General features: G+C 38.0%; 1 protein-coding gene across 1 annotated transcript in view; it reads right to left on the bottom strand.

Annotated features, from left to right (window-relative positions):
• Window positions 1-455: 455 nt before the first annotated feature.
• TRHDE (thyrotropin releasing hormone degrading enzyme) overlaps window positions 456-24,848 on the bottom strand; it is a 206,477-nt gene continuing 182,084 nt past the window's right edge. Inside the window, exons 16-19 of the mRNA XM_068999188.1 lie at window positions 13,111-13,278; window positions 12,448-12,588; window positions 6,010-6,091; window positions 456-4,123 (exon numbers count right to left, since the gene is read on the bottom strand). Coding sequence (XP_068855289.1) covers window positions 3,980-4,123; window positions 6,010-6,091; window positions 12,448-12,588; window positions 13,111-13,278 — 535 coding nt within the window. The 3' untranslated portion in view covers window positions 456-3,979. The remainder of the gene's footprint in view (window positions 4,124-6,009; window positions 6,092-12,447; window positions 12,589-13,110; window positions 13,279-24,848) is intronic.

Genomic DNA, 24,848 nt, shown 5'->3' with positions numbered 1-24,848 from the left:
CAGCAAATACTAGCTTCACTTTATTTAGCCAAATATAGATTTTTATGGGAAAAGTATCTCTCTGGAGGATTTTACACACACACACACATACACACACGCACACATACATACACACTTTTCATTTTTTATTACTTACTGCTAAAGATTTAATTGCATGGTTCAGGATCTTTGCTGTGAAAGCACCCTATTGCACCAGTGGGCGTATTTCCTTTGGCACTCTAAAGATCAGTGAAATGTCTACAACAGCCCAAAAGCTACATGAAATTCACCTTCAGTTTCCAATATAGTATCAGAATTCTTGCTATATTCACTGAAAAGATAATCAAAGGTCACAAATTTAGATATAGTTGAGAACACATGAAGTTTTTTTTATCATAATAAATGTCCAAGCACTCCCAGTAATAGCAGAAGTGACATGTCATTTCAGAAGAATGTTTTCACAGTGTTCTGCCCTAGTCACAATTAGTGCCTACTACCATTTTAACAGCTGTTAGCAGTGGATACACGAATCATTCTACCAGCTACAAAGTAATAGGCTGAGATACTTGTAGTGGACAATTTTACAAAAATACAATAGCTACTTCGTTATGCTGGCATAGAATCATGTCTATTCATGTGTCTTCCCATATGATTTAGGAAGCCATATCAATTAATAACTACAAAGGATCCTGATTCACACAAAGGCTGATTAGAGATTCAACCCTCATCAAAACTCTATAAAATGATACCCAGGTCCATGTCCACACTGCATTCACATTTTGCATGATCTCTTCTCACTAGAAAGGACAAAGTAAAAAGCTGGATTAGAAAATGCTGAAAAGTATGGAGTATTTGGCTTCCCAATCACAATCCAAATCATAAAAATGATGACCATCTTTAGATACGGACAAGGGAAGAAAAGGACTGGTAAAAGAGAAGGAAAATCAGTAAGATAAATAGACTTTACTCAGCAGACTGTATTAGAACTTCCCATGAGGAATCAACTATTCTTTAACACACAGCTGTGTGAAACTTCTTAGAAAAAGGTTTCTAAAGACATATAATCAAATGCAGGGTGTTTGAATATTGCAGAAAACAGTTATAGTTTTTTTAGATTTAATCCATTTAAATTTAATCCTGATTCAGTGTGAAACAGCAAAATACAAAACATAAAAAATAAAATAAGAGAAAATTATAATGGAAAGGCCAGTTCAACCTTAGAGCAATAATACTAACATCAGAATACAACAAATATAAGCAACACATCAATAGGTATGTATAATATATACATTTGGGGCTTGATAGCTGTGGTAGACCAGTTGCTCAAGGCCACTAAAATATCAATTTACATCCAACACCAGCTAAATGTGCAAGAACTTCAATTCAAATGAGCAAGAGTGGAAATTTCTGTGCACTGTGCAAAACACACAGGCTGTAATGAACTTTTGACTTTGGAATATACTGTTAGCCTGTCCTTTATCAGTGGGAAGACGAGAAACTTTTATGTGCATCTTGCAAGGTATGTGGTTTAAACTGTGGTTCTGGAAAAGAAAAGTCATCAAAGACAGTACTGAATAAAACTGTAAAGGGACAGACCATTTCACACTCTTCCGTTCTCTGAAATCCTCCAAGCAATTCCTATTTGAGGGCTTGGCTTCCTGCACACTCTTTGGATATCACCATTTTGGCCTTCATTACAGGATAGAGGTTATATTAAATAGCATTTGGGTTGCTTTTTTATTATAAAAAAAAGTCTGCATGTGATTTTTCTCAGTAGAAATTAAAAATGTGACGCTACATACTGGCATTGAGGTTGAGTTTGGTCAACCGCATAAAATAATACTTTTCACTTTTAAATGCCTTTCATAAGAAGATATTCAAGTGCTTTGCTAACATTAGTCAAGCCTCACAACACCCCTGTGAGGTAGGTAAAATACAAAGGAGGAAGAGGATTTCACTCAGCTTCGACATGATAATGTCTCTGGGCAGTAGGTTCACTAGCACTGCAACATAGCACAAAGGTTTAGGGCTTACTATAAGGCAAAGAGTTAACAGTACAAGAGCACAGGATTCCCTCTTCTTTTGGTTATATGTGAGTCAAGCTGATGTGCTACACAGCACCGAACAGCTGAACAAATGTCCACACAAGGATTTCATGCCCCCAGTCCACAAACACCCTCTGACAGTAAAGGACACAATGACAGGTGCAAGATGGGTAAAATAGCTTAATTATGGGATGGGTCTGCTAGTTTTTGAGGAGCAGAATACCTTGGGAACAAGAGCCCAGAAAGCAATACTGTCTCCACACACCTCTGAAAATATCTGAAGATGCTTGGGTTTGGTTCTTTTCACACTAGCATAAGTTATGGGGGATAAGCAACTGCAAAGCGTGATGGTAATTTCCATGCCTTGTGAGGGCAACAACCAGATAGAGGGGGTCCTCTCTACTTTGGTGGGCCACGTGTTCCCAAAGTATACAGCCATGATGTGGTCAGATGGTTGGGACACATTGGGACAGGATAAAGAAACACTGTCCCAGATCTACATTCTACCTCTGAAGCCGCTGCAATCTGACTCCTGAAAACTGTATTCTTGGGGCTTTTTCTTTCACAGTGTAGACATGAGAGAGTATTTGGTCCCCACCAGTTTCATCCTCAGCATTTAGCTCCGGTGTGCAGATAGTCATTGTGCAATTCCACTGATCTTTCAGATTAAGGATTAAGAAGAAACCAACATGATTAAGAAAAATGTCATTCATGAACAACAGTCTGTGTGAAGTACAAGGGAACAGAAAGAAAACCATGTTCTCATTATGAGTCAGTACAAATAAACACATGTACATACCCCTCACTTTTTCCATATTTCACTTTTCTATGATGGCATAAATGGTACATTCCATATTTGCAAAAGTATTGCCCATATAGAGAATCTGACCCATCTATCATAATAAATCACTACAGAGACTGGTCTACCACATGCAAGACAGCCCTCTTGGGTAATTTTAAGTCTTTGCATGCAAGACATTCTCCCTAATCCCTAATTTCCATTTGAATCTTATGTTTATTTATAATACTTGTGCACTATGAGCTACAAAAATTACTGCACAGTCTGGGTGACCTGGGTGACCCATTGTGAGCATCAGTGCCTTATAAAGTAGCTGAGAAGAGGTGGTTCATGGATTCTGTGATATCACTGCAAAGCTCCTGCCCCAGGACACATTCACAGTTGAAACTGTTTCACTGATCAGCAGTGAACAAATGTATATGATTATAATGCAATGATGATGTCCTTCTCATTTTCTCTCTTCAACCCCACTCCTGGCCCTCTTCTCTTTCTCTTCTCTCTAACTATTCTGCTTATTTAAATATAGGAATATTAAATATAGGACTGCAGATACAACTGGTAACTCAAAAAATGAGCTGGCATCTTTGTAATCATTAAAGAGACAATCTGAGTGGTAGACAAACTGGCAGCAAGTGGGAAAGTTGATTTTACATCTCATACTGCCCCAAGCTGGAAGCCTTCTGCATTTCCTTGCTTTCCTTTTGTTCATTGAAATAGTGATTGTCATAGAGTCTTTGTGCTTCGTATAATGCCCAACTTTCATGTAACCAGAACTCACATACAAAATGTGGCTGTTATACATAAGCATGCTAAAATACAGGCAGAGACAGTACAAGCATGCACTAAATAGTCTTTGAAGGATTTTTTTGTTTGGTTTTTTTCAACATTTACATGCACCACTTAATATCATGTTTGGTTGTGTACATTGAGGACTGGGTTTCACAAGAATTCATGATCTTCTCTTCTGAAAATCTTCTTGATAATTTCACAAGAGTTCAGTGTAAAAAGAAAAATCCACAATGAAAAAAACAATAAAACTAAAAACCTTATCCCTGCAATCTGATCTTGTCTTCATGATTTTCATGTTGAACACTTTTAAAATGTCTCCTCTTCCTCTTGCAGTGAGTCATGTTAAATGATTGGCTAAAAAGACAGATTACTGTGTCAAGGATTTTCTTAGCCACTGGAACAGTTCTTCCTTATAAAGCCTTTGCCACCGCACATTGGCTTCCACCGTTTCCACAGCGCGAGAGAAAGAGACAGCAGCTCCCCCTTCATAACTCTTTATAAAGTTCTTTAGCTGGAAATACAAGTTAACAGGTTAAATTTGCAGTAACTAAAGAAAGCAACTATTTCCACAGCACACAAATAAGCCAGGCATTTAGGACAAACTTCCAAAATCACCATAGAAGTAAATGCAGTATCAGGTAGAAAGATTTAATGGGAAATGTATTAAGACAGCAGACTGTCAATTAGATGTGATCCAATTGCTTCACATTGCACTGGAAGATCTTGACATGTCAGTGCTGGATCACATTAATATAATTACCTCCCTCCCTCCTGCAGCTCAACTGCTGCGCTGCGTAGATGGCTGCTCTAAACTTTTATTTGTACCTAAGAAACCAAACTGGGAGCACTGGAATTGCTTCTAATTAAGGTTTATATGCAAATATCAGCAGAAGGCAGCCCTGATTTTTTTGTTTTGTCAAGCTACAAAACACATTTATTTTATTTTGATGTGCAGATCCCTTTTGATTATATAATACAAGTCAGTTGCTGAAAAAAGGCAGGGATGGTTACAGTGAGAAGAGAATGGCAAAACAGCAAGTGGGCATGCATTTGACAATCCTTGAATGCCTGAAACATACTCCTTCCCTCATGAGAAAACTTTGATCTTTTTTTCTGCAGACTGAAAAGGCTCTTGCTCTGTTCTTGTGTATACTCGAAGTATAGCAACAGTACCTGGATTATAATAACCAATGGCGCTTGGTGGGTTTTCAATTATTATTCTTTTTAAGTGAGGATTGCAAAGCTGATCTGCAGAGTAGATTGCAGGTTGTGTTGACTTGTACAAAATGGTTTTAGCAACACTTATGAATAATTAGTTAATTTTTGTTTCCTGGAGACACCAAATTCACCTTGGTTACTAAATTCTGAGTTCCAGCAACATCACTGTGCCTGAGCTCAAAACTGAAAAGGCTGATTCTGCAACTGTCTCATTCCCATCACAGTTAAAAGTGAAAGGGACCTGGAAACTATCAAAATCAGATTTTACCTGATCTCTGTACTTTTTATACCAAAATGTTTACAATACCAGTTTCTTTTAGGAAAGTATAACCAGGCAGCTTACCGACCCTACTGTTAAGGTGGAAACTAAGAGTAAAGAAGGCTTCCTTGTGCAGGGCAGATACTCAAATCTGACCAACACTGTCATTCCCACCTGGGGGGAGGAAACCACCTGTGGCTTGTGGCTCTTCCCTAAGTTCCTGAGGCCACTAGACTTGAGTGCAGACAAATGGTTGGATGCAAAACATCAGAGCACAATCAGAGTTCAAGGAATGGTGATTGTGCTGCATAAGAATCACTGTATCCATTTGGAGCAGCGTTGAGTAGCTGCTAAAAAGGGCATAGCATAACTACCTCCAGCCAGGAGTGAGGTTAAGTTAAAATCTTAGAGATTAGAGTTAAAATCTAAGAGAAATCTTTCCCATCTAAATAAGAAGTACTTGGCATTTGAAACATTGTTGTGGTGTGATTTGGACAGCATATTCAGTTAGCAGATTTTCTCACATGGAAAATACTATAAGAAAGAGAAAAACAGAGAACACATTGGCAGCTTCTACTTTCAACACTCATGTTTTCAAGGACTGCCCTCTGCAGCATAAACTAATGCAGATAGAAACGTCTCATCTTTAGTTTCTCAACCAACAGTCAAGAGAAAAAGACAAACCTTCATATCCAGCCAAGCACAAAGAACTGCCTGCACAATCCCCCTCCTGACACCACCTCTACACACTTGTGTGCTTTTGCAATCTGCTCCTCAGCCTTGTGCTGCCCAACTGCACAGGCTGTTGGGTCTTCGACTCCAGCAGAGAGACCAGAGTTTCTGGACAACCTTATTATTGTTCCTGCCCTGCTCCATGCTTACAATACAGCCTCACATGCCAAAAGTAATTTAAAAATTACCTCTCTTAGTTCTCCTTCAGTATTGAGGAATTCTGTGACCCCACTGACAAGCTTCGAATTCATAAATAATGCTTCTCCATATCTGCAATGGCAAAAAGAAGATGCACAGAGTTACTGCAAGATCCAGGTCAACTGAAAATTAGAAAGTAATCTTCTGTAAGCAAAGGAGAAGGCACGGGACTGATTTTGGGGCATCAAGGGAATAGCACTGGAAATGCATACTGGTATTTCAGGATAAAAACCTAGACAGAGACCTTCTTCTAGGCTGAAATGTTTGTAAATATTAAGTCAGATGCTATCAAGCAGAATGGGTTTAACTACACGCACAGATGAGTGCTCCAGAGGAGGAGAGGACAAAACCCCCTTCCACTTAAAGGAACAGAGGAGACTGAGGGGAACCTCATTGCAATCTAGGACTTCCTCATGAGGGGAAGAGGAGGAACACAGATCTCTTCTCTGTGGTGACCAATGACAGGACCCAAGGGAATGGCCTGAAGCTTTGTCAGGGGAGGTTTAGGTTGGATATCAGGAAAAGGTTCTTCCCCCAGAGGGTGGTTTGGCACTGGAACAGGCTTCCCAGGGAAGTGGCCACAGCACCAAGCCTGACAGAGTTCAAGAAGCGTTTGGACAATGCTCTCAGGCACATGGTGTGACTCTTGGGGATGGTCCTGTGCAGGGCCAGGAGTTGGACTCAATGATCCTTATGGATCCCTACCAACTCAGCTTATTCTGTGACTCTGTGATTCTGTAAAATACAGCCCAAAATAAAGGTGCCAATGAAGGAGCAGAGCAGCAACTATGGAGAATTATTCTGAGGAACCCTTCAAGCTGTACCATTAAATCAGACTTTTTGATGTGCTGCAGCCTTCTCTGCATTTTTATCCCTCCACCTCATCTACATTACAAATGGCCTCCCAAAAACTGAACTGAATCAGATTTTCTTGTTCCAGTACCTGATAATTAAAATAAATAATGCTGATAGAGAATAATACTGCTAAAATAATCCCCTGGGCCACAATGTAGCATCTTCAAAGAACCAACCTGGAATGAAAATTTGAAAGCTTGGGCAAGGAATATTTAAAGGATATTCAGCAGCAATCAGCAATGACCTTTGGCAAGCAGTTGCTTTGAAACTGGCCATTCAAATCTGCCTATTCACTTGCTTTTCCACAAATTTTTTTCAATCCTCCAAATGAAGCATCTACATCACTACTGACCAGATCACTCCTTAAGTTTTACATTTCACATTGGAATAGTTTGTGGGGTTCATTGTTTTTGGACTTGGGGTTCTTTCAGTCTCCAGCATGAGGAACAGAATTCAATTGGAAACCAGAAGCAAGTCTTCTGTTCAAGTTAGATGTCATCTAGGTACTTGACAAATAGTTATTTATATCTGCACATATGTCCAAAGCAGTATCTAGCTAATCTGAACATGACTGGTTTTAAGATAGGGAATCCAGATCTCCTGTCAGACAGAGGTAAGTATTACCAATAGACTTTACTGAAATTAAGTTCATCTGGGGGAACAATTCAATTCATAGTCCACTTTTACAGACTGATTTATAGAAAGAATTCAAAATTCAAAGTGAAATGAACTAGCACAGTTACAGCTTTCTGTTCTGCTTCTGTTAATCCCAAATTGATTACCCTTAAATGCTTAGGTACTAAAAGCCACCGTTCTTTCAAATGGGAGAAAGAAAGAGAAGGACAGCCAAAGCAAGAGGTATAGAAAGATGGGAAGGGAAGAGAACTAGGTTTTCTTTGAGAAGATTCTGTTTTAGGGAAGGTTTACACTACATTGCTTGCTATCTTGAGCTCTTGTGAGGAGAAACACTGTTAGGGATATCAAAAATCCTACTCCCTGACCACTAATAAATGAATTATTCATGGCTATTTCAGCAAGTACATCTCTTTTCCTAAAACTTCAGTCACACTGGCATATACAGACATCCAGAGGCAAACTATGGGAAGTATGGATTTCATGGTACTTTAAGCACGTTTAGGCTTTCTAACAAAGCCCTTTATTATTACAGTCTCAGACATAATTGACTGTTTAGAAAGCTGGAAGCTCCTCTTGATGGGGTCTTTTGACAAGGTTGCCAATCCACTTTAGAGAAGCAACCTCATAAAAACAGCTGCAGGGATTTTCTTTTTCTTACAGTCTACTACTGTAGACACAGTGCAAACAAGAAGCAACAGAATTCCTTCTACTAAAAATGATACCTTCATGCATACCTGTGCTGATTACTGCCCATTATGTACACTTGGCAAAAAGTCAGCCATTTACAGCAACTTCTGTAGAAGCTCTGATGGCAAAAATGCTAGAAAAATCACCTTCCAAAACAGTATTCTGCAGGTGTGAGACATAAGAATGAATAGTAAAAGTTTTTGGTCTTACAAGTGTCAGTCTTCTCACCCTTCATAGGAAAGACAACAGCACAACAGAACCAGGACCTTACATGCCTGAACTTCCTGGAAACATTCTGGAGACACAGACTCTCCACTGTACCTTTCATTCTGCAAATGTAAACCCTCCAGTGCCCCACGTTTGTGCAGGCTTTGCACTTGTGCAAACTTGAGAGGCAGCACAGTCCATTTACTTTGGACAGATATAAATGCCTTCCCAAATACTGTCAAGTTCTCAAACTTGAGAATGGAGGAATTCTTATAGGCGGCTGATGTATTAAATTTTCACACACAGACACGTGCTCACAGGATGAAAATGCTTCAGGAGACAAGGTAGTGCATGCTCAGATAACATGAAGTCAAGCATAGTATTTTCAATTCGCTTTTTCAGAGTTGTAGCAGTCTTAGTCCCACAGATTTCTTACTAAAGAATTGTTAGGCACCTCAACTTTTAAGTCACCTGTGTAAAATATATGGGTGACTTTGAAGACTTTATACATCATCAATATGTTCTGGACAATGTGAACAAAAGCATACTGTAAAGATAGGAGGGATTAACAATATTTTGTGGCAATTCTAACTCCTTAACATGCTGTGTTTAAAAGTAAGAGGAAATAGCGTTATAATTTAGTGCCCCTCAGCTATTTTATTTTACTATCTGAAACATCAACACTTTTTATAATAAATTAAATGGAAAATACCACTGAGATATCACTTTATTAAATTAATTGGTTCATACAAAGTATTTTAATTTTGAATCAAATTAAATAATAAATGATAATTGTATGAAAAGGATGCCTTGGGACATAGTATACTTGAATCATAGAATCATAGAATGGTTGGGATTGGAAGAGACCTTAAATATCACCCAGTTCCAATCCCCCTGCCATGGCAGGGACACCTTTCACTAGACCAGGTTGCCTAAAGTCCTATCCAACAGTACCTCACCACCCTCACAGTAAAAGAATTCTTCCAATTATCTAATCTAAACCTGCCCTCCTTCAGTTTGAAGCTGTTCCCCCTTACCACTACATGCCCTTGTAAAAAGTCCCTCTTCAGCTTTCCTGTAAGGACCCTTTAGGTACTGGAAGGTGCTATAAGGTGTCCACAGAGCCTTTTCTTCCCCAGGCTGTACATTCCCAACTCTCTCAGGATGTCTTCATATCATCTTTGCGACTGTCCTTGGCACTTGCTCAAAGAGGTCCATGCTCTTCTTGAACTATAATTCCACAATAAAGCTTACATTTTAAAAATGTGGTAGTGTGGTAAGCTCAAATCAGAAGCCTAATCATAGAATCATAGAACATTAAGGGGTTAGAATGGACCGTAAAGATCATCCAGTCCCAACCCCCCCACCCCTTCATGTGCAGGGACACCTCCTGGTAGACCAGGTTGCTCAAGGCCTTATCCAACCTCGCTTTGAACACTGCCAAGGGATGGGGCCTCCACAACCTCCCTGGGCAACCAGTTCCAGTGTCTCACCACCCCCACAGTAAAAAATTTCTTCCTAATATCTAACTTATTTCCTCTCTTTCCATTTGTACCCATTCCCCCTTGTCCTATCACTACAGTTCCTGATGAAGACTCCCCCTCTGGCTTCCTGGTAGGCTCCCTTCAGATACTGGAATGTTGCTGTGAGGTCTCCATGCAACCTTCTCTTCTCTGGGCGGAACAGCCCCAACTTTCTCAGTCTGTCTTGGTAGGGGAGGTGCTCCAGTCCTCTCACCAACTTTATGGCCTTCCTCTGGACTTGCACCAACAGTTCCATGTCCTTCAATATGCTGGGGACACTTGAACTGTACACAGCGCTCCAGGTGGGGTCTCTCCAGAGCAGCGAATAGGGGCAGGATCCTCTGCCTTGACCTGCTGACCACGCTGCAGCTCAGGGTTGGCTTTCTGGGCTGTGAGTGCACACTGCTGAGTCATGTTGAGTTTTTCATCAACCATCTCCCCAAGTCCTTCTCCTCAGGGCCACTCTCAAATCACTTTTCTGCCCAGCCTGGGATTACTGTGACCCAGGCATAGGACCTTGCATTCTATCATGTCACTGAACAGTTAAGGGGCAAGGTATTGATTAGACTAATTCTATTCTCTCAAAGCCTCACCTAAAAGGTTCTAATCTATGATTACAAAACAATGTTATTTTCAATATATATCACATATGTACAGCTTGCATTAAATATTTCATTTCACTGCGCTGAATCTTTTGGTGATCCACAGAAACTCAACTGGATGTCACTTTCAGAAAAATCAACCGCTACAATCTTTTTCGTGGCTCTGACTTGTGTTTGGAGATCAAACTGAATGAAGGTAACACAAAGACAGTGTTGGGCAAAAAGACAAACTCTCTGTTATTTTCTTATTTTTAAAAAGGACAATAAAAGGTCTTTGATGAGGCCTTACTGATTGTTAGGAATTCAGATTACACAGTAATCCATTCCAGGCAAGTGAAATAAATACAATTCAAATTCTAAGTGAAGTTAAGCTATTTAAAATTGTAACACCCAAAAGATTTGGCATGTGGCATAGTTTGTTAAATATTTTCTATTTGTCTACACTGCTTAACGTTGTTCACATCTAAAATCACAGGTGTTAGCCAGGTTGTCAGATAAACATACTTACTAAGGCAGGACACAAATACAGCATATGTGTTTGTGGCAGTACAGATTATGATGGCTTTATGCCTAAACTCTGGATAAATTCCTGGAGGGACCTGAAAAATTATTTTCTATCTGCACTGGGTTGCATAATAGTAATACATCTGCCATCCACTTTCTGTGTAAAAGCCCAGTTCCTGGAATAATCACACCAAAAGCAGAGAATTCTTAATTTTTAAACTCTTCACTCTTAAGAGGTTTTTGGAAATGGCTTTCAGAAAGTGTGCTCCTGCAATATAAATTTCCAAAACCAATTCCAGCTCAAATCTATTTAGAGGAACTTCTTCTAAAATCCCACTCGACTATAAAGTATTATCCAAAACGGCATGAAGATCTTTCAGAATTTTTAGGAGAGTTGCACAGTGTCTTAGTTTCTTTCACTCTTATTTTGATGCTGTGAAACCTATATGAAGTTTGCACCCATATTCATCGGTCACTGGGATTTAGTTGCTTAAATAGAGCATCTTAAATATACCATTTCAAATATTCTATGGTACAATAGTTGGCTCCTCACAAGTCCAGATCTCCAATGCCTTTCCTGCCAACACCAAAGGTGTGACCTGGCATGGGATGCCTTAAAATCTTGGACACCTGCTTTTGAGAATCCAAACCTCATCCAAGTCATGGTCCTTTTTAATCTGTCAGTACCAGATGAGCTGCTGTGCAATCTTTCAGGCCCTCAGGCTGTCCCTAAAGAACTACAGAAATTTGTCATTCATTGAATTTATATCAAAATCTCCATCAAAAAGAATTTTTAAATGTTGACTGGGCTTCAGAGTAGGAGCATGTAGCACTTGTTCAAAGAGAAAGAGAAGCAGGTGTAAGGAGCAACCTTGTCTCCTTTCTGTTCATCTATTTTTAATTCAAAACGTTGCTCCTCTGTTACTTGAAACTCACCTGAAACACAGAGTCAAAAGAAAGGGGATGACACTACATTAACATCCTTTTGAAAATGGAAATGTCTCAAAAAGGATTTGGTGCATTTTTTCCACAGCTGAAATAACATTTTTGAAAAGATTATTTTTTCTATCTGACTTCAAATCAGAAAAATTCCTTTGGGAACTGCTGTTTTTTACCTACGCAGAAATAGAACTGCAGCACTTGACATATAGATAGAATTCATTATCATAAGCATAGACACAATACACTAATATATATACAGATGATTGCTAAGAGACAAATGTCTCTACGCGTGTGTGTGATAATCCATGAATAAATGCATTTATGACTCATATGTAGGTATTTCATATTTAGAGACATTTCTATTTATGGATTAAAAGAGAATGCACTAGATTCAGGAATGTACCTATACAAAACTTACACAAATTATATCAAGGTAAGAAAATGAAAATAAATTAAGAATTTTTATCTTTACCTAGCATTTAGTATTTTCCATTTTTCTCTGAAAAACTTCCAAGCAAGATCCCTTCCATGTGGATTTCGAGCTACGTGGATTATCACATCAATTGCATCCTGATCCAGGACAACTTCTGAGTTGAGAGACAAATTCAAAAGTCTAGTGGGAGAAACAAGAACATTTAGTTTCACAAACACATTGCCTATCATTCCATCAGAAAACTCTCAGAAAAAAAAGATCACTGCCGAATTTTTTACGTCTCCAAGTGAGTTCAGTGGTTTATTTCTATGATTTCAAACACTGGACGCATTTATGAATCAGAAAAATCTTGATGTAAAAAGATTTCAATAAAAGCTGAGTGCAACTTCACATGTGCATTTTTATAAAATCTGTAAGATCAGACTGGTCAAGACATTTAAATAAAGGACATGATAACAAAAAAATACCAATAATTATTATAGGATTTTAAACATTTCCAGTGAACAAAGGAAAGCATGGAATTGAAAAGAGAATATGTGTCAGTTTTCATATGCATTAATGCAAAAGCATAAGATGGTTTAAACAGACAGTAAGCCTGTATTTGAAAAGCAAATTTCTTTCATTTGGATGAAAGCTCAAGTGATGATCCATAACTGTTGGAGTGATTATTAGTAACAGATTCAAATATAGAATATTTTTTACCTGTTGAGCAAGTTTCTGTCATCACTGCAAGTTAAGGCTTCTAATAATATTTTCTTCTCAGACACTGCTGTGGTAGAATGAAATTTCATCCAAATGAATTCCCATACATCTTCATCCATCAGTGAAACTCCTGTACAGTAGACGATGTCTCTCACATTGAGAGGGATTCTACAAAAGAAATCAGTAATAGCATTGTGGTAAATAAGCAGCCTCCTGATATTGGATAAAAAGGAGGAACATTTATGAGAGTTCAAAATTATTGTCCAACAGTAACGGGATTTTTTGAAAATTACATTTGCATCTCTTTACTGCCACCAACATCTTCCAGGCCATCCCAATGGGCTTTCTAAAGGGTAACACATGCTTGCAATTCTCTTCAAAATGCTGTCACACTGTCAGGAGACTATAAAATATGGTGATATAGTTCATCAAGTCATAATGTGCCACATAACCTACAGGTAACATAAGCTCTCCAAATTAGTGTGGGATGTTATCACTCTGTTGCTGGGCTCTATGCCAAATCTGCTCTTCTTGCCCTTGCACTATTTTACAACAGGACCTGATCAGCCAGAAACTCCTCCCTCCTTGTGCTGAAAAGTGCTTCATCTTCAGATAGTAACACACAAGTAAGAAAGGATGTGCTGTGACAATGATACTTAAACATGATATTGTCAGGAGTGAAGAAAATAGATCTGACCAATTATTTCAGCATATTAATACCAGTACAAAACCAGCTGTGCCATAGGATGGTTGCAAACTGTGATTACTGCTCAATTAATATCAATTCAAACTACAGTTAAATGACAAATTCAGATCTAGTACAGTATGTGCATATGTACAGTTTTCTTCTAAAAAGGTTTCAGCTGGGCTTTCAATTTCCTACTTTGCTTTATGTTTCCTATACAAGCATAGAAGTTGAAACTTTTGTGACCTAAAGGGTATTCCCCCAGGTAAAGTTAGACATTTCTTAGGGTAATATGTTTCTGATTTTCAGGAAAAAGAATTCCTCTTTTTGTTGGTAATGGCTGAGCAGAAACTCCTCTGAAACCTCGTATTCAAGATCTCCAGAGAATCTAGAAGTAAATAAAGTTATGTCTGCAGTAATACAGTGGGACAAAAAATGAAATTATTGCTGTAAAATTTGGTATCAGAACTTACACAAAACAGGAAAAAAACGTTTCCATCAATACTTTAATTATAAGAGGATTTCACCAAAGTCTTATACCACAGACTGGGCTATCCCAATCAAAAACAGAGGTTTTTCTAACGCCATTTATTCATTCTCCAGAAAAAAAACTTTAACACTGAAATTGAAAGATATCCAGGTACTGCCTTTGTGTTGACTTATATTAACTGAGAATGAGGCATAAAGCTTTCTAATACTGCAACTCTCTTTCAAAACTTTGGGTCAGCAATTACAGTACCATAAAAATGCAGCCATATACATATACATTCTGCACAGAACATTAAATGATACTGTCATTGTGTCCCTATTTTCTCACCACTGTTATTTTTTTTTAAACACAACTTTCTTACTAGCTTATGTCTTTTTTTATTTTAATATGGGATTTAATACACTGACAGCAGCTGTAAAAACATACACTAAACAGAAGGGACTAAGGGGTGCTATCCTGACTAGGGGACCCAACAACCTGTTGCCCCAGATCTGACCTATCATATGATACCTGAATATGAAGAACAGATGAACACACTCAAGCCTTTTTTCAACGAAGGAAGGACTTTATGTCTTGACACAAACACTAAATCATTTTTTTAGAAGCACATGTAGTTCTTTCAGAGCTTTGACAGCAGAAATATTATCTTTGGATTACTGCAAGATATGTGGTTCAGCCAACAGTTATTGTAAGGAACTATAAAGCAGCTGGAAAAGGTAATACTTTTTTGGTTGATTGTGCCATTAATTCAGGTAGGAAATGTGGGCTGGAAGGTCTGTCCTTTTTTTTTTTGCCTAGTACAGACACAGAAGCAGATGTACCTAGAAGTGGATGTCTAACTCCAGAACAGACAGCACTCCTCACTTGTGATGTTTACATTTTTCAAAATTTACAGTAAAACAAATCAATTCAAAGGGCTTTCCCAGCTAGTCCATTTTTTACATTCTAAGGGCCAACACCAGCACTCTTAGCAGCAGCGTAGACAGTAAGCACAGGATGATTTGCATCTCTGGGAAGGAAGGAGGCCTTAAGACAAGTGATGGAGCTGATCCCATGATCATAGCCTAGATGTCATCACTCCTTGCTAAGAAAACTCTACTGCCACCAAATCAGTAGCAGTATACTGGCAGTGCTGCAGCAGATCTAATCAATATCATCCAATCAACTGCTCCAGGGAAGGTTTTAGGTCTGTACCTATAAGCTAATTAGGACAATGTGAAAAAAATCAGCCCCTACAAACCAAGATATCAAACACAAATACTGCTTGTAAAAGGCTTACCTTCAGAAACTATGAAATGTACAGCTATGAAAAACTACAAAGTACTCCTGTGAGAGGCTTGAAATCAGGACTGTAGAGAGGGGGGTTCCTCTTGTGGAAATGAAAATTGCTTATGAAAACGCAAATATCCCCAAAGTAATTTCTCTTTAACTATTGCCCCTACAGAGAGTCCTCTAATTGAATTTTGTCCCACATTTGTGAGAATTTTTGCTTTCTCACTCATCCAGTCAATTTGGGTGCATATTCTATCATTATTTAAATATCTGAAATCTCTCCAGTCTACAGGATTTTTAGTATTATAGGTTCCTGGAAAATTGCAATTCCAAGGCAGTAGATCAGCGTGTGGATGTTTGCCCCTTGTATTAACCGAATCAAGTGGATAAAATCACCATTATTTTGGTACTGCTTAGGTTGTAACACTGCAGAACACATCCTGTTGTCAGTGAAACCTCAACTGTGCCTTCGAGGCTGCTCTCATTTTTAAAGAGCTAATATGATTGATGGATACTTCAGAAGAATAAAAATAAACGTTTGAGAGCATCACTTTAAATGGCTTTAATTTGAATACTGATCCAATTTATTTAACTCTATTTTTCTTGCTTAAGAGATGTGATGGTGAGAATGAAATATGTAGCTAGCCAAGTTTGTTTAAAAATTAAACATTTTGGGAGAAAAAGTTAAAAATTAAAGAGTTAGAAAAAAAATTAATTAAAATCGTGCTGTGCCTTTACAGGGATTTCTTTTTTTTCAAGAGTGAATTATAAAGCTCTACAATGAGCTAAGAATAATGTTCTAAGTTATAATTAATTGGTACATACTTGCTCCTATTTAAAGTATGTTCTAACAATTAAAGATACACTTTTAAAATTGGACCATAATTATTTATCTTCTGGAGAAATTGTGTTCTAATTTTTTTAAATGTAAATGCACATAGTTTAGACAGTTCTTTGATTAAGTAACAAGTTTCAACACCAGTTATGGTACTATTTGACAAAGAAAATTAATCAGGAACATTATTCTTTATTTTTGCAACAATTTAACATTTAACTTAAGCCTATTTTTCTTGATGACTATATTTATGGTCTTGTTTAATAGGTTACAGGGCTCAGATAAGAAACAAGAATGAAGTATTAGTACTTTGTTGGCAGATCTGTAATACAGATGCTATTATAAAGAAGAGCACTACACAGTTTGTTTTTAAAAACTTCCATCCCAAATTTTATATTTCCATTCTCTATTACAAACTCCAGGAGTCATGCTGCTGGCACTATTGTGCAGAAAGAGGAGAGGATGATCCACTGCCATAGCACATACCCAGTCTAAAGAGAGAGGGCAGAACTTCCCCTTGAAAACTGAGGCACAGAGCTGTGATGGGCTCAGGTGCCTGTCCCCCATTGATTTCAGGGGACATTAACTGAGGACAGGGCTAGTCAAGGTGTCTGGGGCAAAGCTATGCACAGTCCCTGTCCTGTGCTCCCAAGTTTCAGGCATCACACAGGTCTGACAGAGGCAGGCAGAGAGTACATGTGATGGTTACTGCTACTGCGCCTTCCCATTCCTATTGAAGTGAACCTGCAACCAGGATAGCCAAGCTCTTCAACACTGATTTTAATGACTGAGTGATGAGTTAAGTACTTCTTTGTGGCATTGATCTCTGGCTAGATATGCCTTTTGTCCATTCTGGACAATTTTTGCAACAAAAATATGGTCTGATCAATTTCTGATCAATTGTTTTGCAAAGTTGTGGAGAGATCATCCCTGAATGACAAAAATGGAAACCAATCTAAATTCCAAGGACTTTAAATTAATTACTGCTAATCTATAATTACAACATATAGCGTCATTTTATTACAGTGACACACAGAAGTCAGAAGGTAAAAACACTACCTGAACCAGCTGCCCCATAAAGCCCAGTTTTATCTTTTACAAGATTAAGTCCTCCCTCTCTTTAGACCCAGTTAGTCTTTCAGAGTGCTAAGTCCTTGATTAACTCATGCACTCAACAGTGTTTTCTTCCTCCTTAAGTTTTATTGACTTGAGTGCAAGATTCTACTCAAATGTTGTAACAACCTATTAATTAGTTAAATCACTTCAGCAACACTGGCTTACATTAGCTGGCAAAGCTCCAGTAACATTTCAAAATGCATGAATAGCTATGCCTGATTTTTTTCAGTAATTAAAACTTCTAGGGGTTGCAAACACAGAAGAAGGGATTCACTTTATTTTTTTACATTTATCAGACACTCACGTGTGAAAAAAATTAAAATAACTCTCATTTTTTCATGTTTGCTGCTAACAATTTCCAAATATAGCTGGTAGGCATCAAGCCCTTGAAAAAACCTAGTGCCTCTTCCAATCAACTAACAAAAGTAATTAACCTGTTGGCCATGTTCTCACAAATACCGATGTAGGTGGTTAAATGCAAGTACATTTCTAAGTTGTTGCAAGACTGTAGCACTACTGTGGCCATGTGAAACACAGCAATAAAATTATCTATTTCAAATAGTAAGACAGAGAAATAAACAAGGAAGAAAACAAAAGAAAAAATGCTTGTTTGGAAAAAATTTGATTTTCTATCACCTAAGCCAGACTTCATTGAAATTACTTCAATTAATGAATGGTAATTTGTTATTTACTACTCCCTCAGATCTATGGAGAGTTTTGTTTATAGACATGCTACACACTCCTATACAGTCCTGCAATTGTTTTTCTGGTGTCATTTCCACCGAGTAGTTAAAGGTGCAGCCAAGTAAGACACTGCCAGCTTAGGCAGGTGGATGGACATGAATCCATTATTCCTTGTAGAAGAAACACAAAATCTGCATGAACAAGTGTGGAGGTTCACGACTCACAAATTTGGCCTATTAGTTATCACTGTCCTTCAAATTACGTGATGGAAGACATTTACTTCATTATTTACACCTTTCTTGAGACGATAAAGAATTAACCAATGTTCCTAACCATCACAGCAGTGTGACAGAAGTGAAATGGCAAACAGAAGTTACAGGAAAAGCCCAAATCTACATAAATACACTTCAAAAGATTAGACAAGGTTGTTGAGTATTAGTGTGCAGACATGCACGATTCTGATTTCATTACTTTGTAACCAAAAGTGGTTCATTTGTAATTCAAACAACACACAGATATGTTCTGACTTGAAACCCACAGACAGAACAGGAAAGTTCATCTCTTACTCTCTTTTCAGCGATCTCTGGCTTGTAGCAGGGCATCTTGCCCCCCACAAGAGCTTATCTGTTGCTTGTTAACCAGTCAGATAATTCAAACAGGACAAGCTGTCTTGTAGTGAGTTCTTTTGGCACCATAGAGTTAACACTGGTCTTGCATCTCCCAACTGCCAATAAACATCTTACTGTCAATGTGAGATCTGGAAGATAAACTGGGCTTCTCACTGACAGACACCTCACTTTACAAACTATAAAAATGACACCAAACTCTCATAAAGCAGAAATCCTCAACACATTCCATGGAAATGTGTGGAGTTTTTCCCGTGAGTAGGGATGCTTCCTTCCCGGTTACTCCCACAGAGGCTGAGTGAAGGAATCTGTGCACATTGTCATCGTTTCAGAAGTAAATTACATTTGACCCTAATCAATGCTATTTCTTTTGCTAGCTTTAATATCAATAACCTTGATGTCATGCACTGGCTTATGTCATGCTGTAATCTAACAGTAGTTCCTTTCAGTTTTATACTGTGCAGTAACTTTGATTAAAATCTTTTGTCTGTTATCCACTGTCTGTTTAATAACTAATTCATTTTATAAATAGAACCAATCTGCCATCCGTAGTACTTGCAGGCCAGAATGATTTCCTAAATTGAAAATGTTGCCAAAATCTGAGGTTAAGACAGGGCCTGTCTGAAGCTCCTACTTGTCCTGTGACATGGCCCCATTTCAGCACTGCAAGATTTTTCAGAACAATCTGGATGATTAGACCAGAACAGATTTAAAATATCTGTATTTGCATTCAAGATCAGTCTCTACTTCTCCTCATTCACAAAGACAGACAAATTAAAACTTCATTAACCCATGGGCTACAGAATGGATGATGGCTTAACCTAATTCAGTGGAGCAGCCTGCACTCCCCACTGCAAGCATCCTCAAAACTGATCAGAGTTACCTGATCAGAGATCAGAGCTTGTGACAGAAGAATAATATTAGAACTAGTAAAAACTGTGTTAAAGCTAAAATCACCCCAAAGTGATATGATATCAATGTTAGTGAAATGCATTTACTCTCAGTTTTCTAGGAGTATTAAGGCAACTCATTAAGGTACTTTGTTTCCATGTAAACCACAGCAATAAATAGCAATGGTTACATTTCTAAAGAAGTTAAAAGTAAGAGCAAACGGAAGTGGCTATAACTAGCTGAGGCCTTCCAACCGGTAACATCTCACAGAACATCTGCATGTAACTGGGTCTGATACAATCCGATCATATCCCACTGTTCAGTGCTGCATGTCAGCAGAAGAACAGTGCCACCACAGCTCTACTAACAGAATCAGAATACAAGTACTCCTTTTTCTGCTGAAGGCAAAATCAGCTGTCTCAGTTCAAAGCAACTCTCTCACATATTCACGTTTACATCATCTTGTTTAACTTTGCCCAAAGCAAGCATACATCCACAGTTGACTTTGCCAGCAGAAATGTAAATGCAGCAACCTATAGCTGATGTATGGTAAGAGTAGCTGGAAGATAACTGTGCCTGCACCCAGATAGATGTTTGCAAAAAGATGTTCATGTCTATGTTATGCTTCAAGTCATCATAGTGTGTATTTGAATATTACCCCCTTTTATCTCCTGTCAGGGGTTTACATATTGCGGCTCTCCATGCATTCTTTCCTGAACTTCAGAAATACATGTTTACTAAACCTATCCAAGGCAGGAAGTCTGAAAATGCTAATCCTCTTAGAAACATGTTTTTCCTTCAGAATAGATGCAGTGAAGGTTAAAGGGGTTAACAAGGCTGATTATTAAGCTCAGGCAGGCATTGAATGGTAATTTTGTTAATTTTTTAGGCTGAACCACAATGCTGTTATATCTAAGGAGTGTGAATAATGTATTTCTTCACACATGAAAGCTTCACAGGGATGAGCTCAGTTAAATGAAGGTAGAAGCAAACATCTTCATTTTCAGCCAACAGTAGCTTCTCTTGTACAACATTCTGCTGTTGACTGAATCCCCGTAACTTTATGTTCTCAAACTACAAGGGAAATTTCAACATGGTTATATATTTTCTACTCTGTATTCTTCTGAACATCAACATAAAAGTTTCAAGGGTTTCCATTGTTCCAGTACAGGAGCAGCATATATCCCAATGTAAGAGAATGAAAATGATTGTCTTAATATCACCATCAAGTCAGAAGTAAATACAGACTTTCAAGCAAAATGAGCTGGACACATCAGCCATTTTAAAAAAAGTAAAATTACTTAAATTCATGGATTAAAACACCGCAAAGCCTACCTTGAGGTCTAACCTCTGATCTTTCAGTAGAAAGAAATAATGACCTTTTTTTAAACAATTATAAGGATTAAAATATATCAATTCCTAAACCAGCAAAATAAGATGTCTCCTTATAGTCTCTTCTGCTTCTGATGCTATGTGTTTGGTTTGCTCCTTGTACAAACAAATTTCTTTCTCAGTTATATTTCTTGTTTTTCCATTGTGTTTTGCCCTGAAAAAGTGGCCATGAGCATTATCACCTAAAGCCCCTTGCAGTCTAAGTATTTCTGGTATTTCTGGTATTTCAGGTACTGAAGCCTCTTCCCTCAGATGAATGCTTTTTCATCTTTAGATTGGAGAACTGTATCATTTTATTGCTAATGAAATAAATTCCAGTAGCTGAGCTGAAGCTACAGGAGGAAAGTGTGTTGCAGCATCTTAATATCGTCCCAAACATCTCATATACAGGTCCTCAGGCTTGCCCTCTGCAGGCATTGGCAGATACAGGGCTGAGGTACTAAACTGAAGCACAGTAAACTGCTGGAATCTCAGCACTACTGTTTGAAATGGTGTTGAAGAGCAGCTTCTCTGCCAGCTGTGTTGGAAAAGAAAAGGAGCAGTCCTTTTCATGCTTTAGTGACAATTTTGAAAGGCATCTTTTGCAAGATCCCCATACACTACGATTGCCATTTATGTATTCATTTGATATAGGTATCTTTCTACCTGTAGTGCTGGACCCTAAGAGGGCCCACTCATGGTTCAGAATCTCCTGTTAAGAGGCTCTTCACAGCACAGTGGCTGCCACCGGCTGCATTTTTAGAGACTCCCAAATCCCCTTGTAGGAAGTGCAACTCTGAGCATCTGATTCTGCCCTGTGAGCCAGGAATCTGAAAATGAAGCAACACTGAAGTCACTTTAGAAATTCAAGTCTTCAAAGCCTCTCAGGTGACTTCCACTTTCATGCATAGAGGCTAGTGTTGCAGGTCACGTAAGTTTGGTATTTTCACTAATTCCAGAAGAAAACCTGCAGCACTGTAGTTGGAAATCTAATGGCTTTTTCAAACAGTACTGGAAATACAAAGAGGGCCCCTGGCCTTGTTCTAAGAATGACCTTCATTTTATTTGGTCAACAGTGGCAAATTATCTGCACAGTAAAGAGTCTATAATGACAAAATACAAACAGTATCTGATAGGAAGATTACTTCACCTTCTTTCTGTGAAGAGTAGATGGCAATTCCTTTCTGGACCAGATTAAGAAAATTTACCAGATTAAATATAATTACAGAAAACCACAGCAATTGTAAGCATGTGCCAGTAAAACAGATTAGATTAGATTGTACTACCCAACACTTTATCCATAATTAAATATGACAAGTAAAACAGAAAAAAACATTTCAAAAGAATATCTAAAAAGTCATAGATTAAAAATGTGGCGAAAAAAGTTATGAATGTTAGCATTTCTTCAGTATTATTAATTGCACATTCTCTGTTATAGTTATTTCAACTTTAACTCCAGTAAAGGCCAGGGAATCAAAAACCTCCCTTATATGATTTACTGACTGTGCATCTTTGTGGTATTTAATATCACATTTTAATTCAATACTGACTTAATTTGCAGTTGATTAAAATCTTGAGACACAAACCTTATCCCATTGTCTCTACTGCTTTGAAAAATTTGTGTCATCTTCCAGAATAAAGTTTCTGGGAGGGGATGGGTGGAAATGCAAGTTAGCTTTTATTTTTACTGTCACAATGACACTCAAATTACATTTATATATAAAATATCTCTGAGCTCTCTGGAACTCTGGTTTTGTGCTCTGGCTATGCAAACCCACCAAAACCAGGCTTTCTGCAATCATCAGTCAATTACGTGGTTCTGTTTCAGAAGACAGAATGGCAAAACCAAGAACTTTTACAGTACTTGATAAAGTCTGGAATAGGCAAGAATACACAGAGTTTCTGTACTTGTCATCAACTTTCCTCACCAGTTGTCAGAGAAGTGTGGCGAAAGAGGAGCAGCATGAGTTTCCCCTTCTTTGTCAGGAAACAAGCTCTGAGGGAATCTTACAGGTTCTAAGGTGGCTGTTTGCAACAAATTCATGAACAGCTGTTAAGGGCATCAAACTGAGCAAAACGATTGATGAGAAAGAATACAAAATAGCACCTTTTAGATGTGCTCTCTGCATATGTCTTGTACTTATCTGCTTGCCCTTTGCACCTGAGCTAGTTACTGTCTCTCAAGTGCTAAAAGAGGCAGAAGCATGACTCAAACACCATGCTAATTAAATTCTGACTGTAGAATCATTGTTCTCTTGGTAGAAAAGCAGGAAAAAGAGCCCTTGTTTTACTTTCAGGTTTCACTCTGAGTTAGCTTAAACTGAGTAAAGGTGCTATGGGGTAGCTCTGATTCAGCAGGATCTGAACATTCCTGAGAGAACACTGACATACCCTACAAATGCTGTTACTGTGAAACACAAGCTGATTTTATGTTTACTGAGCTGCTATTACTAGTAGTCTTTGTAATGTCGTTTCCATGTAAGTAGATATGAAATGAGTTTCGCTCATATATCAGTTACATTCAGGACGTGAGACTGCTCTGAGAAAACTGGTCAATTCTGAAGTGTGGGACTGAACAAATCCTACAATCTTAAAAAATAAATAAAAGCATGTCTCGATCTTCTTTGCCAGTTGTGCCCCTATTTATCAGCTGACTGTCAATCTCTATTATGTAATTACATTATTTGCTGTAGCCATTTTTCAAAACTGCGCAGTTCCTTTCAGAAACACATTGCTTTAACATAGTAGCTATTCTCCTCTACCCTGGTGTGGTGCTTTTATCATAATACTCATCATATGCTGGCAAACACAATCTTCTGCTACCAAAAATGGCCCCATTGAAAGGCTAAGATGAATCTTCAGATAGGTCCTTAAATTTATTCCTTTTCTCTCTTGCTACTGTTAGTAAAGCAATAAGCTTGTGTTTTGTTATGTTTTTCTTTTCTGATGTCTCTTTTCTTAATCCTGTTGGAAAGGAAAGACAGGCAGGTAGCTTTGCAGGGTGACAGCTTTTTTAACACTGAATAATCTACTGCTGTGCATGCTAATAGGTAATGCTAGGTTTGATTAACTAATTTTGCAAATGAATATCTAAGCAAATTACTTTTGCAGACAGTTTCCAATGATTCTTTCTCTTTAATTGCCTCTTTGAATAGCTTCATACTGACTGTTGCTGCTTATGATAAGAATTCATATCAAACCCTGGGGTATATATTTAATAGTAAATATATCTGGTATCACCTTACCCAGGAAAACCCTCCACACCTCACACACATCTTACTTAAAGGTACATAGTCATAGTTGCAAGTTGGTTTTTTTTTTCCAGAAGTTTCAAAATCATACAGGAATGTAATTTCCCTTCATGTTCAGTTCTTGGCTAGTTTTAAAAGATACTTGGATACTTACATAACTGGGTATGACTGTAGAGGATTTTTAAAGATTACAGAGACAGACAGAGATATTTTAACTGCAAACAAACACCTGATTAGTCCAAGAAATCTCTGAAAAATCCTGCCTGCTCGTATGGCTAGAGAGATCTGATCCTTTTGCAGAGATAATACAAGACTGGGACTAAAAGTGAGAGACTTTTATCTTGCTTTTTTTTATTTGAAAATAAAATATTCTCTTTTAAACTAAAGTATCGTGCCATGTACAAATGTGTACAGTGCAAATATTTCGCATAATCAGAAAATCCACTATTCTTTCTAAAAAGTTCGGGTCTTAACCTATACTCTGCACTCATATCATTGTCCATATATCACTGCATAA

The sequence above is a fragment of the Aphelocoma coerulescens genome, chromosome 1A (genome assembly GCF_041296385.1).
Source record: "Aphelocoma coerulescens isolate FSJ_1873_10779 chromosome 1A, UR_Acoe_1.0, whole genome shotgun sequence".
NCBI lineage: Eukaryota > Metazoa > Chordata > Aves > Passeriformes > Corvidae > Aphelocoma > Aphelocoma coerulescens.
This window is presented reverse-complemented; position numbering and strand designations above follow the sequence as displayed.